Below are 14,412 nucleotides of genomic sequence, written 5' to 3'. Positions count from 1 at the left end.
ATAATAACAACAACAACAACCACAAACCAAAAACGATAACAACATCAAGAACAACAACTACAACAATAACAACAACAATAGCAATAACCAAACCAATAACAATAAAAACAACGACAACAACCACAAACAAAAACGATAACAACATCAAGAAAAACAACAACAACAACGACAATAACAACAACAACAACGACAATAACAACAACAATAACAATAACCAAACCAATAATAATAACAACGACAACAACCACAAACAAAAAACGATAACAACATCAATAACAACAACAACAATAGCAATAACCAAACCAATAATAATAACAACGACAACAACCACAAACAAAAAACGATAACAACATCAATAACAACAACAACAACAACAACAATAGCAATAACCAAACCAATAATAATAACAACAACGACAACAACCACAAACAAAAAACGATAACAACATCAATAACAACAACAACAACAACAACAATAGCAATAACCAAACCAATAATAATAACAACAACGACAACAACCACAAACAAAAAACGATAACAACATCAATAACAACAACAACAACAACAACAACATCAACAATAGCAATAACCAAACCAATAATAATAACAACAACGACAACAACCACAAAGAAAAACGACAACAACGCAACAACAACAAACAAACAACCAAACAACAACAACAACAACAACAACTGCAACACAAAACCAAACAACAAAAACAGTGAAGAATCCAATGCAACTCCATTAGAAAGTTCAAAAGTCAACGCCCGACACAGACATCGGCTAACACCGCCCGACACAGACATTGGCTAACACTAACACCGCCCGACACAGACATCGGCTAACACCGCCCGACACAGACATTGGCTAACACTAACACCGCCCGACACAGACATCGGCTAACACCGCCCGACACAGACATCGGCTAACACCGCCCGACACAGACATCGGCTAACAAAGAGAATTAAAAAAAAAATTATCTTCGGGCTTCTAATCAAATCAAAACATTCCCATACCAACAGAATGATTGTGGAACGAAACACGCTCAGAAATCCAAAAACTATAAAAGAATGGTGCAGTGACATCTCTCATGATAATTATTATAATAATATGCAATTTGTTCAAGGAATTCCTTTTCTTTATTCTCTTCCAACCCACCATTAACATGCCTTCCCCAAAACACAGGGAGGCTGTACTAAAATATCATATAACATTTCACTCGTTCATACAAATACTGCACATACCTTCTAATAATATTATTATTCAAAACAATAATTGATGTAATCATTATTATTATCATTATTAAGCATTGTATTGTAAAATATGATATTATTTCAACGTGACAACGGTGAAAAAGAAAACACCCATGTTGTTGAAGGACATAATAAATTAATAAATGTAGCCTTGAGATATGGGTGATGGTGGTGGTGGTGGTGATTGTGGTGGCGGCGGTGCTGGTGGTGGTGGTGGTGGTGGTGGTGGTGGTGGTTGTGGTGGTGGTAGTGGTGGTGGTGTGTTTACGAACCTCCCCCCCCCCCTCCATCGCTCTATGCCATTCAGTCGCCATGTCCCAATTATCGTGTCATCCTATCATCTTCCATTCTTTCTTTTCGTCACAAAGTCACGATGGATATGGAGTCTATGTATAATGATAATGATGATGATATGGCATTACATGAAATCATTAATGATAACTAATGATGATGATGATGATGATGATGATAATAATAATAATAATGATAATAATAATAATAATAATAATAATAATAATAATCATAATAATAATAATAAATATAATAATAGTCATAATAATATATAATAATAATGATAATAATAATAATATAATAATAATAATAATAATAATAATAATAATAATAATAATAATAATAATAATAATAATAATAATAATAATAATAATAATATTAATCATCATAATCATCATCATCATCATCATCATCATCTATCATCATCATCATCATCATCATCATCATCATCATCATAATAATAATAACAATGATATGATGATATAATAATAATAATAATAATAATGATAATAATAATAATAATAATAATAATAATAATAATAATAATAATAATAATAATAATAATAATAATAATAATAATAATAATAATAATAATAAAACAATATAATAATAATAATAATAATAATAATAATAATAATAATAATAATAATAATAATAATAATAATAATAATAATATAATATAATAACGATAATAATAATATTGATGATAATGAACAAAGTTACAGTATTATATACAGTGTAAGTGCTCCAAAGCAGTGGACGCCGAATGAACGAGTATCACTTTTCAGGCTTCTTTTTGATGACGGCAGCAGCTTCTAATGGTGCTCACACTACTATGTTATGACGATCGACCCAATCAGAAAATTCCGTACCGCACTCGTGCACCGTCGCAAACCGTGGCCTTTGTTATTTGGTTTTTGCACCGCCTAGTGAGTTGTCGTTAGTAGAGCTCATGGAAACAAGTTATTTCATTGGTTGAACTATTGAATACAACTTACGATTTGTTTTCTTTTGTGGCAAAAGACTGGCATTTTGACGTCATTTTTTGGTCAGTATCAGGCCATAACTTTACGAAGGCCACGGTCACAGCGACGTGGAGAGGATATGGGCGCTGCCAAGTGTACCAAGCCCACAGAACGGACTCATGGGAAGCAAACAGGAGACACTGGGTAGCTCCAAATCGACTGATATCGAGAACCTGCCTAACGACAGTGACGCTCCATCAGCGGCGGCTTTCCAACTTTATCCCACGTGGACGCGTTGTGGACAAGAGCCAAAAATAGCAGAGAATATAATACAGAAAGTCGATCGTTGGGTTGTGGCGAAGCTCCGGGCGGGATCGCGACCGTGCACGTATGCGGTGATGAATTTCCGACCTTGATAGATCATCATAACACAGAAGTGTGACACCATCAGAAGCTGCGGCTTTCGCCTTGGCGAACTCCTCCACTGGACACGGTTATACGCTGCCATCTTCATTTCTCTCTGAATTGTTCCATTCCCCTTAGACACGGTTATACGCTGCCATCTTCATTTCTCTCTGAATTGTTCCATTCGCCTTAGACACGGTTATACGCTGCCATCTTCATTTCTCTCTGAATTGTTCCATTCCCCTTAGACACGGTTATACGCTGCCATCTTCATTTCTCTCTGAATTGTTCCATTCCCCCTAGACACGGTTATACGCTGCCATCTTCATTTCTCTCTGAATTGTTCCATTTCCCTTAAGGTAATTTACATGTTGCTGCTCGAAGCTCGAAGAAATAAATAACAATGTGAAATTAATAAATATTTTTGTTTATCCGTCTTAACAACGACATTACAACATTATCTCATTCGTCTGCAGTGTTTCATTCATCCTGTTTTGTTGATAAAAGGGAAACCCGAAACGTCCATTTTATGTTTTCGTATATTAAATTGAAGCTTACATTCAAATTCACATTGTAATTTATTCCAATCTCCTTAAGGGGAGGTTGGGATCTAATAATTATGAAAATCTTTCCAAAAATTGATTTGGAGATTGTGGTAGAAATAATATTAATGAAGTGCAATTTCTTTTTAAAATATATAAATGTACTAAAAACACGATCGAAAAGGTAGATAATAAGAAAAGAGAGAGAGATAGATAGAGAGAGAGAGAGAGAGAGAGAGAGAGAGAGAGAGAGAGAGAGAGAAATCAGAGACAGAAAGATTGGGGTGATGATAAGAAGAGGTTTAAAGAAAAAATAATAAAATATGCACAGCCATACAACATGTTGTCAAGATTACGGTAGGAAACGCGGAAGAAGCGCCACATATGGCCTGACGTACTTTGATAAATTGTCGTACAGTACAGGCGTTGGAGAGAATTCCATCTCTCACGGGTCTCGAGTTTATCTTATGGCACTGTTCATCGGGGTGAATCTGTGAATCGTCGAACACCTCGGAGAATAGAAAATTCATGCAAGGCGAAAGCAGGTGACCAACGACCTGTTCCACTTTGGGTGCGAATTGTACCGACTCTATTCGAGGGTTGGACGTTACCACAGTGTTGGCGACATCCTGCGTTTGTTCTCCGGGCAGTGTTGTGTTTGCAACGGTGGATGATGTTGTGGGTTGTTTTGTCGGTGGTTCTGTAGGTGGTTCTGTCGGTGGTTCTGTTGGTGGTTCTGTCGGTGGTTCTGTGGGTGGTTCTGTAGGAGGTTCCGTAGGAGGTTCTGTCGGTGGTTCTGTAGGTGGTTCTGTGGGTGGTTCTGTCGGTGGTTCTGTGGGTGGTTCTGTCGGTGGTTCTGTGGGTGGTTCTGTCGGTGGTTCTGTCGGTGGTTCTGTTGGTGGTTCTGTCGATGGTTCTGTGGTGGCTGTGAGGGTTCTGTCGGTGGTTCTGTGGTGGTTCTGTAGGTGGTTCTGTTGGTGGTTCTGTGGGTGGTTCTGTGGGTGGTTCTGTCGGTGGTTCTGTCGGTGGTTCTGTTGGTGGTTCTGTCGATGGTTCTGTGGATGGGTCTGTCGTTGATCCTGTCGGTGGTTCTGTGGGTGGTTCTATAGGTGGTTCTGTAGGTGGTTCTACAGGTGGTTCTACAGGTGGTTCTGTGGGTGGTTCTACAGGTGGTTCTGTGGGTGGTTCTACAGGTGGTTCTACAGGCGGTTCTACAGGCGGTTCTACAGGTGGTTTTGTCGGTGGTTCTGTCGATGGTTCTGTGGATGGGTCTGTTGATGGTGATGATGGGTCTGTCGTTGGTTCTGTCGGTGGTTCTGTAGGTGGTTCTAGAGGTGGTTCTACAGGTGGTTCTAGTGGTGGGAAAAAATCCGGAGGTGGCTCTGAACTCATGGTCAAGGAAACCAGGGCTATAAAGATTATAGTGAAATATGCGATCCTTATAGAATGCATGTCGTTAAGGTAGAATTTAGGCACAAAATAAGTTATTGCTTTTATAACCTGTATTTTAAAGGTGTAATCGTGTTTTTTTTCTTAATCTCTAATGAGTTGATTTGTCATATCCTCTCTAAGCTAATAAATAATGTGAAAACAGGCTTTGGCATTGAATCAGCAAGGAAATGTGAGTCAGACGATCACAATAAACCGCTTGAAGAGTTCGGCTTTGGAGGAAATTAGAGACACGGAATCAGATAAAGGCTACTGGAGACGATTGAACGGAGATATTTCATGACGAGAATTTGGTGATGACCTTTCGGTTCATACGGAGCCCAAAGAGCCCAAGGTCTTAAGAAAACATGAACTAATTCAATGTTTGTTAATAATCTCAATACTATAATGTAATAATTGAAGAGTATGTTTTGGTCTTAGTTATAATCTCAAATTGATTGTCTTGTTTTGGAAAAGAGCAGTCGAATTTCTTGCTATTGCTTTTACTAATTATTTTTGGATTTCAGTAGAATATGTTTCACTAATGACTTTGCTATTGATAATGTCAAGGCGATTAAAATCAATGTATTTTATGTTGTTTTAATACAAAAAAGTGTGCTTAGTAATTGTTTGCTTATGTTCTTATGACTTGAGATTAAATATAAGTAATAACACACATTATGTACATAACACGGGTTGGTCAAATCGCGGTGGTTTTAGTAAACAGAATAAAAAGCAGAACGAATTTACACAAGCTGCGCTGGGTTTTGTAGCTCTCAGACTGTACACGATCGTTGCTGGAGATTGTAGTGCAACTACAGTACACGGTCTGTGCTGGATTTTGTAGTGCACCAACTGTGTAAGATCAGAGCTGAGTTTTGTAGTGCAGAGACAGTGAGCTTATGTGATCAGCGCTTAGTTTTGTTTTAGAGAGATTGTATACGATCAGTGCAGGGTTTGGCATGTACACGATCAGTTCCGGGTTTTTGTATAGCTACTGTATACGATCGGTTCTGGGTTTTTGTATAGCTACTGTATACGATCAGTTCTGGGTTTTTGTATAGCTACTGTACACGATCAGTTCTGGGTTTTTGTATAGCTACTGTACATGATTAGTACTGGGTTTTTGTATAGCTGCTGTACACGATCAGTTCTGGGTTTTTGTATAGCTACTGTACATGATTAGTTCTGGGTTTTTGTATAGCTGCTGTACACGATCAGTTCTGGGTTTTTGTATAGCTACTGTACACGATCAGTTCTGGGTTTTTGTATAGCTACTGTACATGATTAGTACTGGGTTTTTGTATAGCTGCTGTACACGATCAGTTCTGGGTTTTTGTATAGCTACTGTACATGATTAGTACTTGGTTTTTGTATAGCTGCTGTACACGATCTTTGCTGGGTCTTGCAAACAACTGTACACAATCAGTGATGGGTTTTGTACAGCTACTGTATACAATAATTCCTGGGTTTTGTACACGATCAGTTCTGGGTTTTGTACACGATACGTTCTGGGTTATGTACACGAAACAGTTCTGGGTTTTGTATGCGATCAGTTCTGGGTTTTGTATACGATCAGTTCTGGGTTTTGTAGACGGTCAGTTCTGGGTTTTGTATACGATCAGTTCTGGGTTTTGTATACGATCAGTTCTGGGTTTTGTAGACGATCAGTGCTGGGTTTTGTAGACGATCTGTGCTGGGTTTTGTAGACGATCTGTGTTGGGTTTTGTAGACGATCAGTTCTGGGTTTTGTAGACGATCAGTTCTGGGTTTTGTAGACGATCAGTTCTGGATTTTGTAGACGATCCGTTCTGGGTTTTGTAGACGATCAGTGCTGGGCTTTGTATTGCAGAGATTGAACACATCAGAGCTGACCTGGTTTTGTAGTGCGATAAAAACAACATGGCATGTTACGAGACATCTGTATGGAAATGCCTTAAGACATTTGCCAGATTAAATTGATAACACGTGTCATGGAACGAGTTTGCGAACCAATGGTGAAATGGAGCACACCGAAATAATGATGAAGCGGAGCACACTAAAACAATGGTGAAATGGAGTACACTGAAACAATTGTGAAACGGAGGACATCAAAGCAATGATGAAATAAAGCACACCGAAACAGTGATGCAAATGGAGCACACCGAAACTATGTTGAAATGGAGCACACCGAAGCAATGATGAAATGGAGCACACGGAATTATGATGAAATGGAACACACTGAAGCAATGATGAAATGGAGCACACCGAAGCAATGATGAAATGAAGCACAACGAAACAATGATGCAAATAGAGCACACCGAAACAATGATGCAAATGGAGCACACCAAAACAATGATGAAATGGAGCACACCAAAACTATAATGAAATGGAGCACACCGAAACTATGATGAAATGGAGCACACCAAAGCAATGATGCAAATGGAGCACACCGAAACTATGATGAAATGGAGCACACTGAAGCAATGATTAAATGGAACACACCGAAACAATGATTAAATGGAGCACACCGAAACAATGATGAAATGGAGCAAACCGAAGCAATGATGAAATGGAGCATACCAAAACTATGATGAAATGGAGCACACCAAAACAATGATTAAATGGAGCACACCGAAGCAATGATGCAAATCGAGCACACCGAAACTATGATGAAATGGAGCACACTGAAGCAATGATTAAATGGAGCACACTGAAGCAATGATGATATAGAGCACACCGAAACAATGATTCAATAGAGCACACCGAAACAATGATGAAATAGAACACACCGAAACAATTATTAAATGGAGCACACCGAAACAATGATGAAATGGAGCACACCGAAACAATGATTCAATAGAGCACACCGAAACAATGATGGAAATGGATCACACCGAAGCAATGATGGAAATGGAACACATTAAATTCTGATTACACGCTCTATTTAGTGGTTTCCAGACTAAATATCTCATTGAAATCAGCAGAACAATCCATTAACACTGGAATGGAATTCTTGCTTATATTGCCCTTGAAATGGTTTTTGTCTTATTACCTACTATATGCGTCTATGTGGTCTAGTGGTACGACACTCGCTTTCGGATCGGAAGGTCCTGGGTTCGAGCCTCGCGCTCGGCGCATAGTTGAGTCCTTGGAAAAGGCTCTTTACTCACATTCTCTCACCGCACTCAGGTGTAAAATGAGTACCTGACCGTTGACAGCGTTGTCTTTGTCCGAAAAATTGTAATATCGCCTAACAGGCGTCATGTCCCGTCCTACTTGTTAAATGTTGCTGTTGACCAGGGACCCCTTGTAAAGCGCTTTGAGCACATTTCAGTGGATATTGAGCTACATAAAGCTCAATTTTTAAATATTCTTTTTTACTTCCACTCGAGTTCTGAAAGTTAAAAAAAATGAAATTGTTGCTGCATGAAGTTCGAAGGCAAAACTAACGATAAACATTGAATTGTAAGCTTCAATTGATTAGAGGAAGACAGATACTGTGGACGTTTCAGGTTTCCCCTTTATCAACAAATTATGATGAATGAAAGACTACAGACGAATGAAATTGTGACTGTGATTGTGGCGTTGTGAAGGTGAACGATAAATATTGAATCGTAAGCTTCAACGCCATAATTACAATCACATTATCTCATTCCACTGTAGTGTTTCATTCATCCTGTTTTGTTGATAAAGGGGAAACCCGAAACGTCCACAGTATCTGTCTTCGTCTAATAAATTGAACATTCAATATTTATCGAAATAAATATTTTGAAAATAACATCAAAAAGATTTGAGTATTTTTATTGAGCAAAATCGACTCAACGTGCTCAAAACGCTTTACAAGGGGTTCCTAGCCAATAGTAACACTTAATATATAGGACAGGGCATGACGCCAGTTAAGTGATATTACATAGTTTTCGACTGAGACAACGCTGTTAACGGTCGGGAATTCATTTTACACCTGAGTTTGGTGAAAGAGAGAGAGAGAGAGAGAGAGAGAGAGAGAGAGAGAGAGAGAGAGAGAGAGAGAGAGAGAGTAAAGAGCATTTTTTCAAGGAATTAACCCTCCGAGCGGTGGTCCAACCCTGGGCCTTCCGGTCCGAAAGCGAGTGGCATACCCACTAGACCACATAGCCGTATAGAATATGCCATCGATAACAATAACAACAACAACAACAACAACAACAACAACAACAACAACTTAATGAGGAAAAAAAGTATGCGAATCCCTTGAACTCTCTCCTCACCAACCACAGGAAAATCGTCCCTTTAGTTACTGAAGAGAATTAACTTTAGTTCATGTTCAAGAATATGACTACACATATAACCCAAAGTCCATTGATGATTATATAAGCTTTATTTATAATATTTGTTTCACAACACTAAATTTAGGCTGCACAGCCTCCACCATATTTCTTTCTCTCTCTCTCTTCCCTCTACCTACTTCCGCTACCTACATCGACATAATGGGATTGAGGCTCTGTTCGGGTAACTCCTCATTTTCCATAACATTACTCCCCACCTTGAAGTAATATCTTCAACAAATAAGATAAATTGTTATGAGGGAATACATGTGTTGAATACAAATTTAACGAATTGCCTATAAAAAATGTGTTAGCTCTAACTCTTAATAATAAATCAATTTCATTTTTAAAACAATAACAATAGTAAAGTTCCGGGCAATTTTAATGGTCACAATTATGAGTAACTGGTTTTTGTGAGACTTAGAAGGAGAATTAAACATCATTTAAAAACAAAAAAAAATAGATAAATAAAAGGGAAATCCCAGTGAACTTAAACTATAAACTTTTGCCTCAATCTTTAATTATCTCCAAGCTAAAATGAATATATAGACATTATATATTATATATTGAAACAAAATGTTTTAACGTTTAAAGTTATTCCACTTTCAACAATTAAAATAGGATGGCTATTTAAATTGACATCTTTGCATTTAAGTCTGTCTGTGATATGACTTTATTAGGACATGCTAGCCGTCGTGAATACACATGGCAAGCGCCTCCATCGGTACTTTAGCACACAATCATCCGAACCTATGATCAGGGACTTATCACTAAGCCATCAGCTCTACCCGTTCCGCCTCACTTACAACTTTTACAAACGGACCGTTGTCCATGGGACAAGTGGGTATATTATTAAATTTGGTCTTTTATAACATTCCAAAGGGCCCGGAATAGGCATTGTATATGAAAAATATTATTATCATTATAAAGAATGCATGCATATGGTGTACAATATCAACATATATATGTACTATCTGTACCTTATAACTTTCAAGTCTAAATAATCTGGGTTGCCACTTTGGCGTAAAATTCGTAAAATATTCTGGCAAGTTTACTGATAAACACATGGTAATAATACTTGTCAACAGTAAAATAATTAATAACATATACGAACATTTCAAAATTAAATGTGATAATGAATACGATAAATGCTTAAAATACAGTCAACCTTATGTAAACAATCTTAGACCTAATTTATTTTATCTGTAAACGAGCTGGAGGTTTAATAATGCGACCAGCTCTCGAAACAACAACAGACTGAGTTTTCTGCGGCGACCTATCATCGCCACATCTAGTGGTAACAGATTTTTGTGAATGCTTCAATCTGTTATCACTGTCCTGCTTTGAGTTTTCATCAACTTTATCATCACATGAAGAAATATATTCTTCAACAGGATACTGTTCATTTTCCAATTCGAGAGCATGGACCCTCTGCACTGGTCGTACAAATATGCCATTAGCAGTTCTGATCTTAATAGTTCTGACACAACCATCTCGCCCAGGTAAAAGACGAACAACTCGAGCTAAAGGCCATCGCAGCCTTGGACTGTTATCTTCTATGAGTAAAACTAGAGAGCCTCTCTTAACCGGAGAACCCTTAGGTGAAGACCTGACAAGAGGCAGGGTTCCAATGTACTCTTTGTGCCAGAGATCCCAGAAATGATTTAATTGCCTTTTAATTTGTAACGAAGCTTCTCTTGCCATCGCTCCACTAGCAATTGGCTCTTTTGTTTCCACTGCTGGCTTATGGCTATCATGACGCCCAAGCAGAAAATGAGCAGGTGACAATGCCTCATTGCACTCAGGGTCATCAGAGACATAAGTCAGGGGTCTGCCATTTATGCAAGACTCTATTTCGAACAAGACAGTTTCCAGCTCTACTCTACTCAAACTCCGGTTTCCAATTGTCTTTTTCAAAGATTGCTTTACTGAACGCACTCGTCTTTCCCAAACCCCACCTCTCCAAGGAGCTCTAGGAGCGTTAAATGACCACTTAGGACCGTCATCGGTATAACGAGCAGCAATATGTATTGCCGCCGCATGAAATGTCTTCGCGTTGTCAGATAGTATTTTAGAGGGCATTCCTCGTCTCGCAACAAAACGTCTGAACGCGAGTAGAAAATCGCTTAATGACAAACTTCCACAAAGTTCAATGTGAACTGCTCTAACCACGCAACACGTAAAGAGTAAGATATAGAATTTCTTCCCTACAGCATCCACAATGAATAAAGGACCTGCATAGTCAACACCAGTAATACTAAAGGGATCGGCACGAACCAGGCGCTCCTGGGGTAAGGGAGAAATTGATTGTGAACATTGTTGAGAATCGAATCGTTGACAACGAACGCACTTCCGCTTAACCCTTTTTGTCAGAGACCTTAGACCTATTATCCAAAACTGATTTCTCAAAGATGCCATAACTTGTGACACTCCTGCATGTTTTAACGCTATATGCTCTCTGCGCACTAATAACAAGGTCAAATGACACTTTGGCAGAATGATAGGAAACTTTTCATTCAAGGTAAGATCAGAAAATTGAAGCCGACCTCTCATCTTCAACAGTCCTCGTTTGTCAAGAAAGGGATTCATTTTATACAAGACCGACGTCCTTTTAACCTGCTTATTATTTTCAAGACACTCGATTTCTTCAGCGAAATGTAAACTTTGTATGTACAACAACAACTTCAATTTTGCAAACTCAAGTTCATCAACACACAACTTATGATGTGTCGTTTCCACAAGATTTCGTCATCTTCTTGAATTATTTATGAATCGGAAAATCCAACCAATTATTCTAATAGACTTAGAGAAATCTCCCCACCGTGTAAAATCCAATACTGAATCAGCTTTAGCTGCGCACACTGTGACACTAGTGGTTGCTGATTCCTCACTTACCACATGGCTACCCTCATTGACTTCGTCCATTTCATTATTAGGACCTTTGAGCCACGGTGGACCTTGAAACCACAACGGTTTGTTCAGAATTTCCTCAGCTGACAACCCTCTGGTTAAACAATCGGCTGGGTTCTCTTTCCCTATACAATGATGCCATGACTCGGGTGCAGTAAGCTCTTGTATTTGAGCTACACGGTTGCACACAAACATTTTCCACCGAGTCGGCTCACTACGGATCCACTGCAGCACCACAGACGAATCAGTCCAACAAAAATACTTCACACTGTCTGGGAGCTGTAAACTATTGACAACAGAGCGGAGAAGTTTAGCACCAACAACGGCTCCTAGCAATTCCAGTCTTGGAAGAGGCTTTAAAGGACTAACTCTAGCCTTTGACAACAACAAAGAAATAGAGATTGAATCATCAACTTCAAGAACTTTCAAATAGATCACAGCACCATAACCCTTGAGAGAACTATCACAAAAACAATGAAGTTCCACAGATTGTTTCTCTTTCTACGTGAGAGAAACAAAACATCTTGGAATCGATAACTCTCGCAACCTAAGCAAATCTCCAGCCCATGCCAAAAATCGTTTTCTCAACTCGACCTCAACTTGCTCATCCCAATCAAGTCCCAACTTCCACAGTTCTTGAAACAATATTTTGACAGACATGATAATAGGGGAGATAAGCCCAAGTGGATCAAATGTCTTGGCTATGCAACTCAAAATCAACCGTTTTGTAACTAACACATCCTCTGGAACCAAGATACCATCAAAGGTGAAAGTGTCTTCGACTGGACTCCAACGCATTCCGAGAACTTTGACAGAGTCATTTTCTAAGCTTTTGTCTTCGAAATGTCTATGAATATTTTCTGCAACATCTGAATTATTGGAAGACCATTTGCATAACTTCATACCAGCTTCACTCATGACTTTTGAAGCTTCAGACATGAGATTTATAACCTCGTCCACACTGTCGCCTCCCGAGAGCCAATCATCGCAATACATGTTCTCAGACAATTCTTTGATGGCCTTGGTGGCTGGATACTGTGACAGGTGATGACGAATGGTGGCATTCAGGAGAAATGGACTGGCTTTGTTTCCAAACGGGACTCTTGTTATGCGCATAACGCGAACTATGCTGTCAATCTGCCAGAAAAACCGATGCACATCGCGATCTTCTGGTCTGACACTAATCTGGAGAAAAGCCTTCTCTATGTCGGAGCATAAGGCTACTTTATGTCTTCTAAATCGCATGAGCACATCGCTCAACAGAGGTAACAGATTTGGGCCTGTTTCCATACAGTCATTTAGAGAGATAGTGTTTGGTTCTGAGGCAGAAGCATCAAATACAGGGCTTATCTTAGTTGAAAGGCTGGACATCTTAACAACTGGTCTGTGAGGCAAATAGAATTTTGAATTTGTCATGTTCTGACCTTCATCCAAGGGCACCTCCTCAATGATGCTGTCTGCCTCCATTTTCCTAAAAACATCATCATATCCCTTTTTCAGTATTTTATCTCTTGATAACTTTCTCTCAAGATTATCAAGTCTCTGCCTAGCTTGAGACGCATTGCACTGCAATTGCGGCTTCTTTGATTCTACCCAAGGTAGAGCCACTTGATACCTATTGTCTACATACTCAATCCTTTTTGAAAACTCTTTCATAACTCTGGATCCATATGGTGCATTCTTGTCATGACAGCATTCTAAGTATTCAAGATCCCACAATTTTCTAAAGTCAGATTGTGGAATGTCTGTCAAGCAGAGCAGTTGTCTGCAGGAGTCGAGTGTTTTGTTACTCGGGTTCGAATATGCACCAGAGAGGACCCATGGTCCTAAGACAGTTTCTTGGGCAACAAGCCCAGAAGGACTACGCACGCAAGAATCTGTCTTGATGAGTTTCCAATAATAATCCTGACCAATCAAGATATCAATGCTTATGTTTTTATCACAATGGATATCTTCTGAAAATGTACACTCTTGAAAGTGTGATAATACATCCATGGGAATTGCCGGCCTGAACATTGCCGCGCAAATGACCTTAACCTCTGTAAGTAATAAGGTTTCTTTCCCTTCACAGGGCAAATCAAATCTCACAGCATAAACATTTCTCAATGCCTTTTCTGAAGGTTTATCTGACTCAAAGGCAGACACATTCAAGCTTTCTCTGCCATAAAAGGAAGGTTTTATTCTTTTGACAGCTCTGCTCGAGATGAAACTTCTATCTGATCCACTGTCGAACAAAACTGTCAAAGAGACACCCTTCATATTAATCTTCATTGTTTGTAACACAGTGTTTTTGTTTGTAAGTTTGCTTCGACAAAAGGTAACATTGATACTTT

The 14,412-nt window shown here is 38.8% G+C and overlaps 2 protein-coding genes across 2 annotated transcripts in view; both read right to left on the bottom strand.

Moving 5' to 3' along the window:
* Positions 1-5,081: 5,081 nt before the first annotated feature.
* On the bottom strand, positions 5,082-11,758 carry LOC144956414 (uncharacterized). Its single transcript, XM_078886917.1, has 4 exons — positions 10,428-11,758; positions 9,323-9,400; positions 5,634-5,754; positions 5,082-5,153 (listed from the first exon to the last, which is right to left on the bottom strand). Exons 1-4 carry the CDS (start codon positions 11,756-11,758, stop codon positions 5,082-5,084), a joined length of 1,602 nt encoding a protein of 533 aa, XP_078743043.1.
* A 159-nt stretch (positions 11,759-11,917) lies between these two features.
* Positions 11,918-14,412, bottom strand: part of LOC144956413 (uncharacterized) — a 3,192-nt gene continuing 697 nt past the window's right edge. Inside the window, exons 1-2 of the mRNA XM_078886916.1 lie at positions 12,618-14,412; positions 11,918-12,539 (exon numbers count right to left, since the gene is read on the bottom strand). The exon at positions 12,618-14,412 is cut by the window's right edge and continues 697 nt beyond it. Coding sequence (XP_078743042.1) covers positions 11,918-12,539; positions 12,618-14,412 — 2,417 coding nt within the window. The remainder of the gene's footprint in view (positions 12,540-12,617) is intronic.

Source organism: Berghia stephanieae, chromosome 11 (assembly GCF_034508935.2).
Source record: "Berghia stephanieae isolate SIO BIC M18660-M18661 chromosome 11, UCSD_Bste_1.3, whole genome shotgun sequence".
In the NCBI taxonomy this organism is placed as follows: Eukaryota; Metazoa; Mollusca; class Gastropoda; order Nudibranchia; family Aeolidiidae; genus Berghia; species Berghia stephanieae.
The sequence above is the reverse complement of the archived record's forward strand: the minus strand, read 5'-3'. Positions and strand labels throughout refer to the sequence as shown.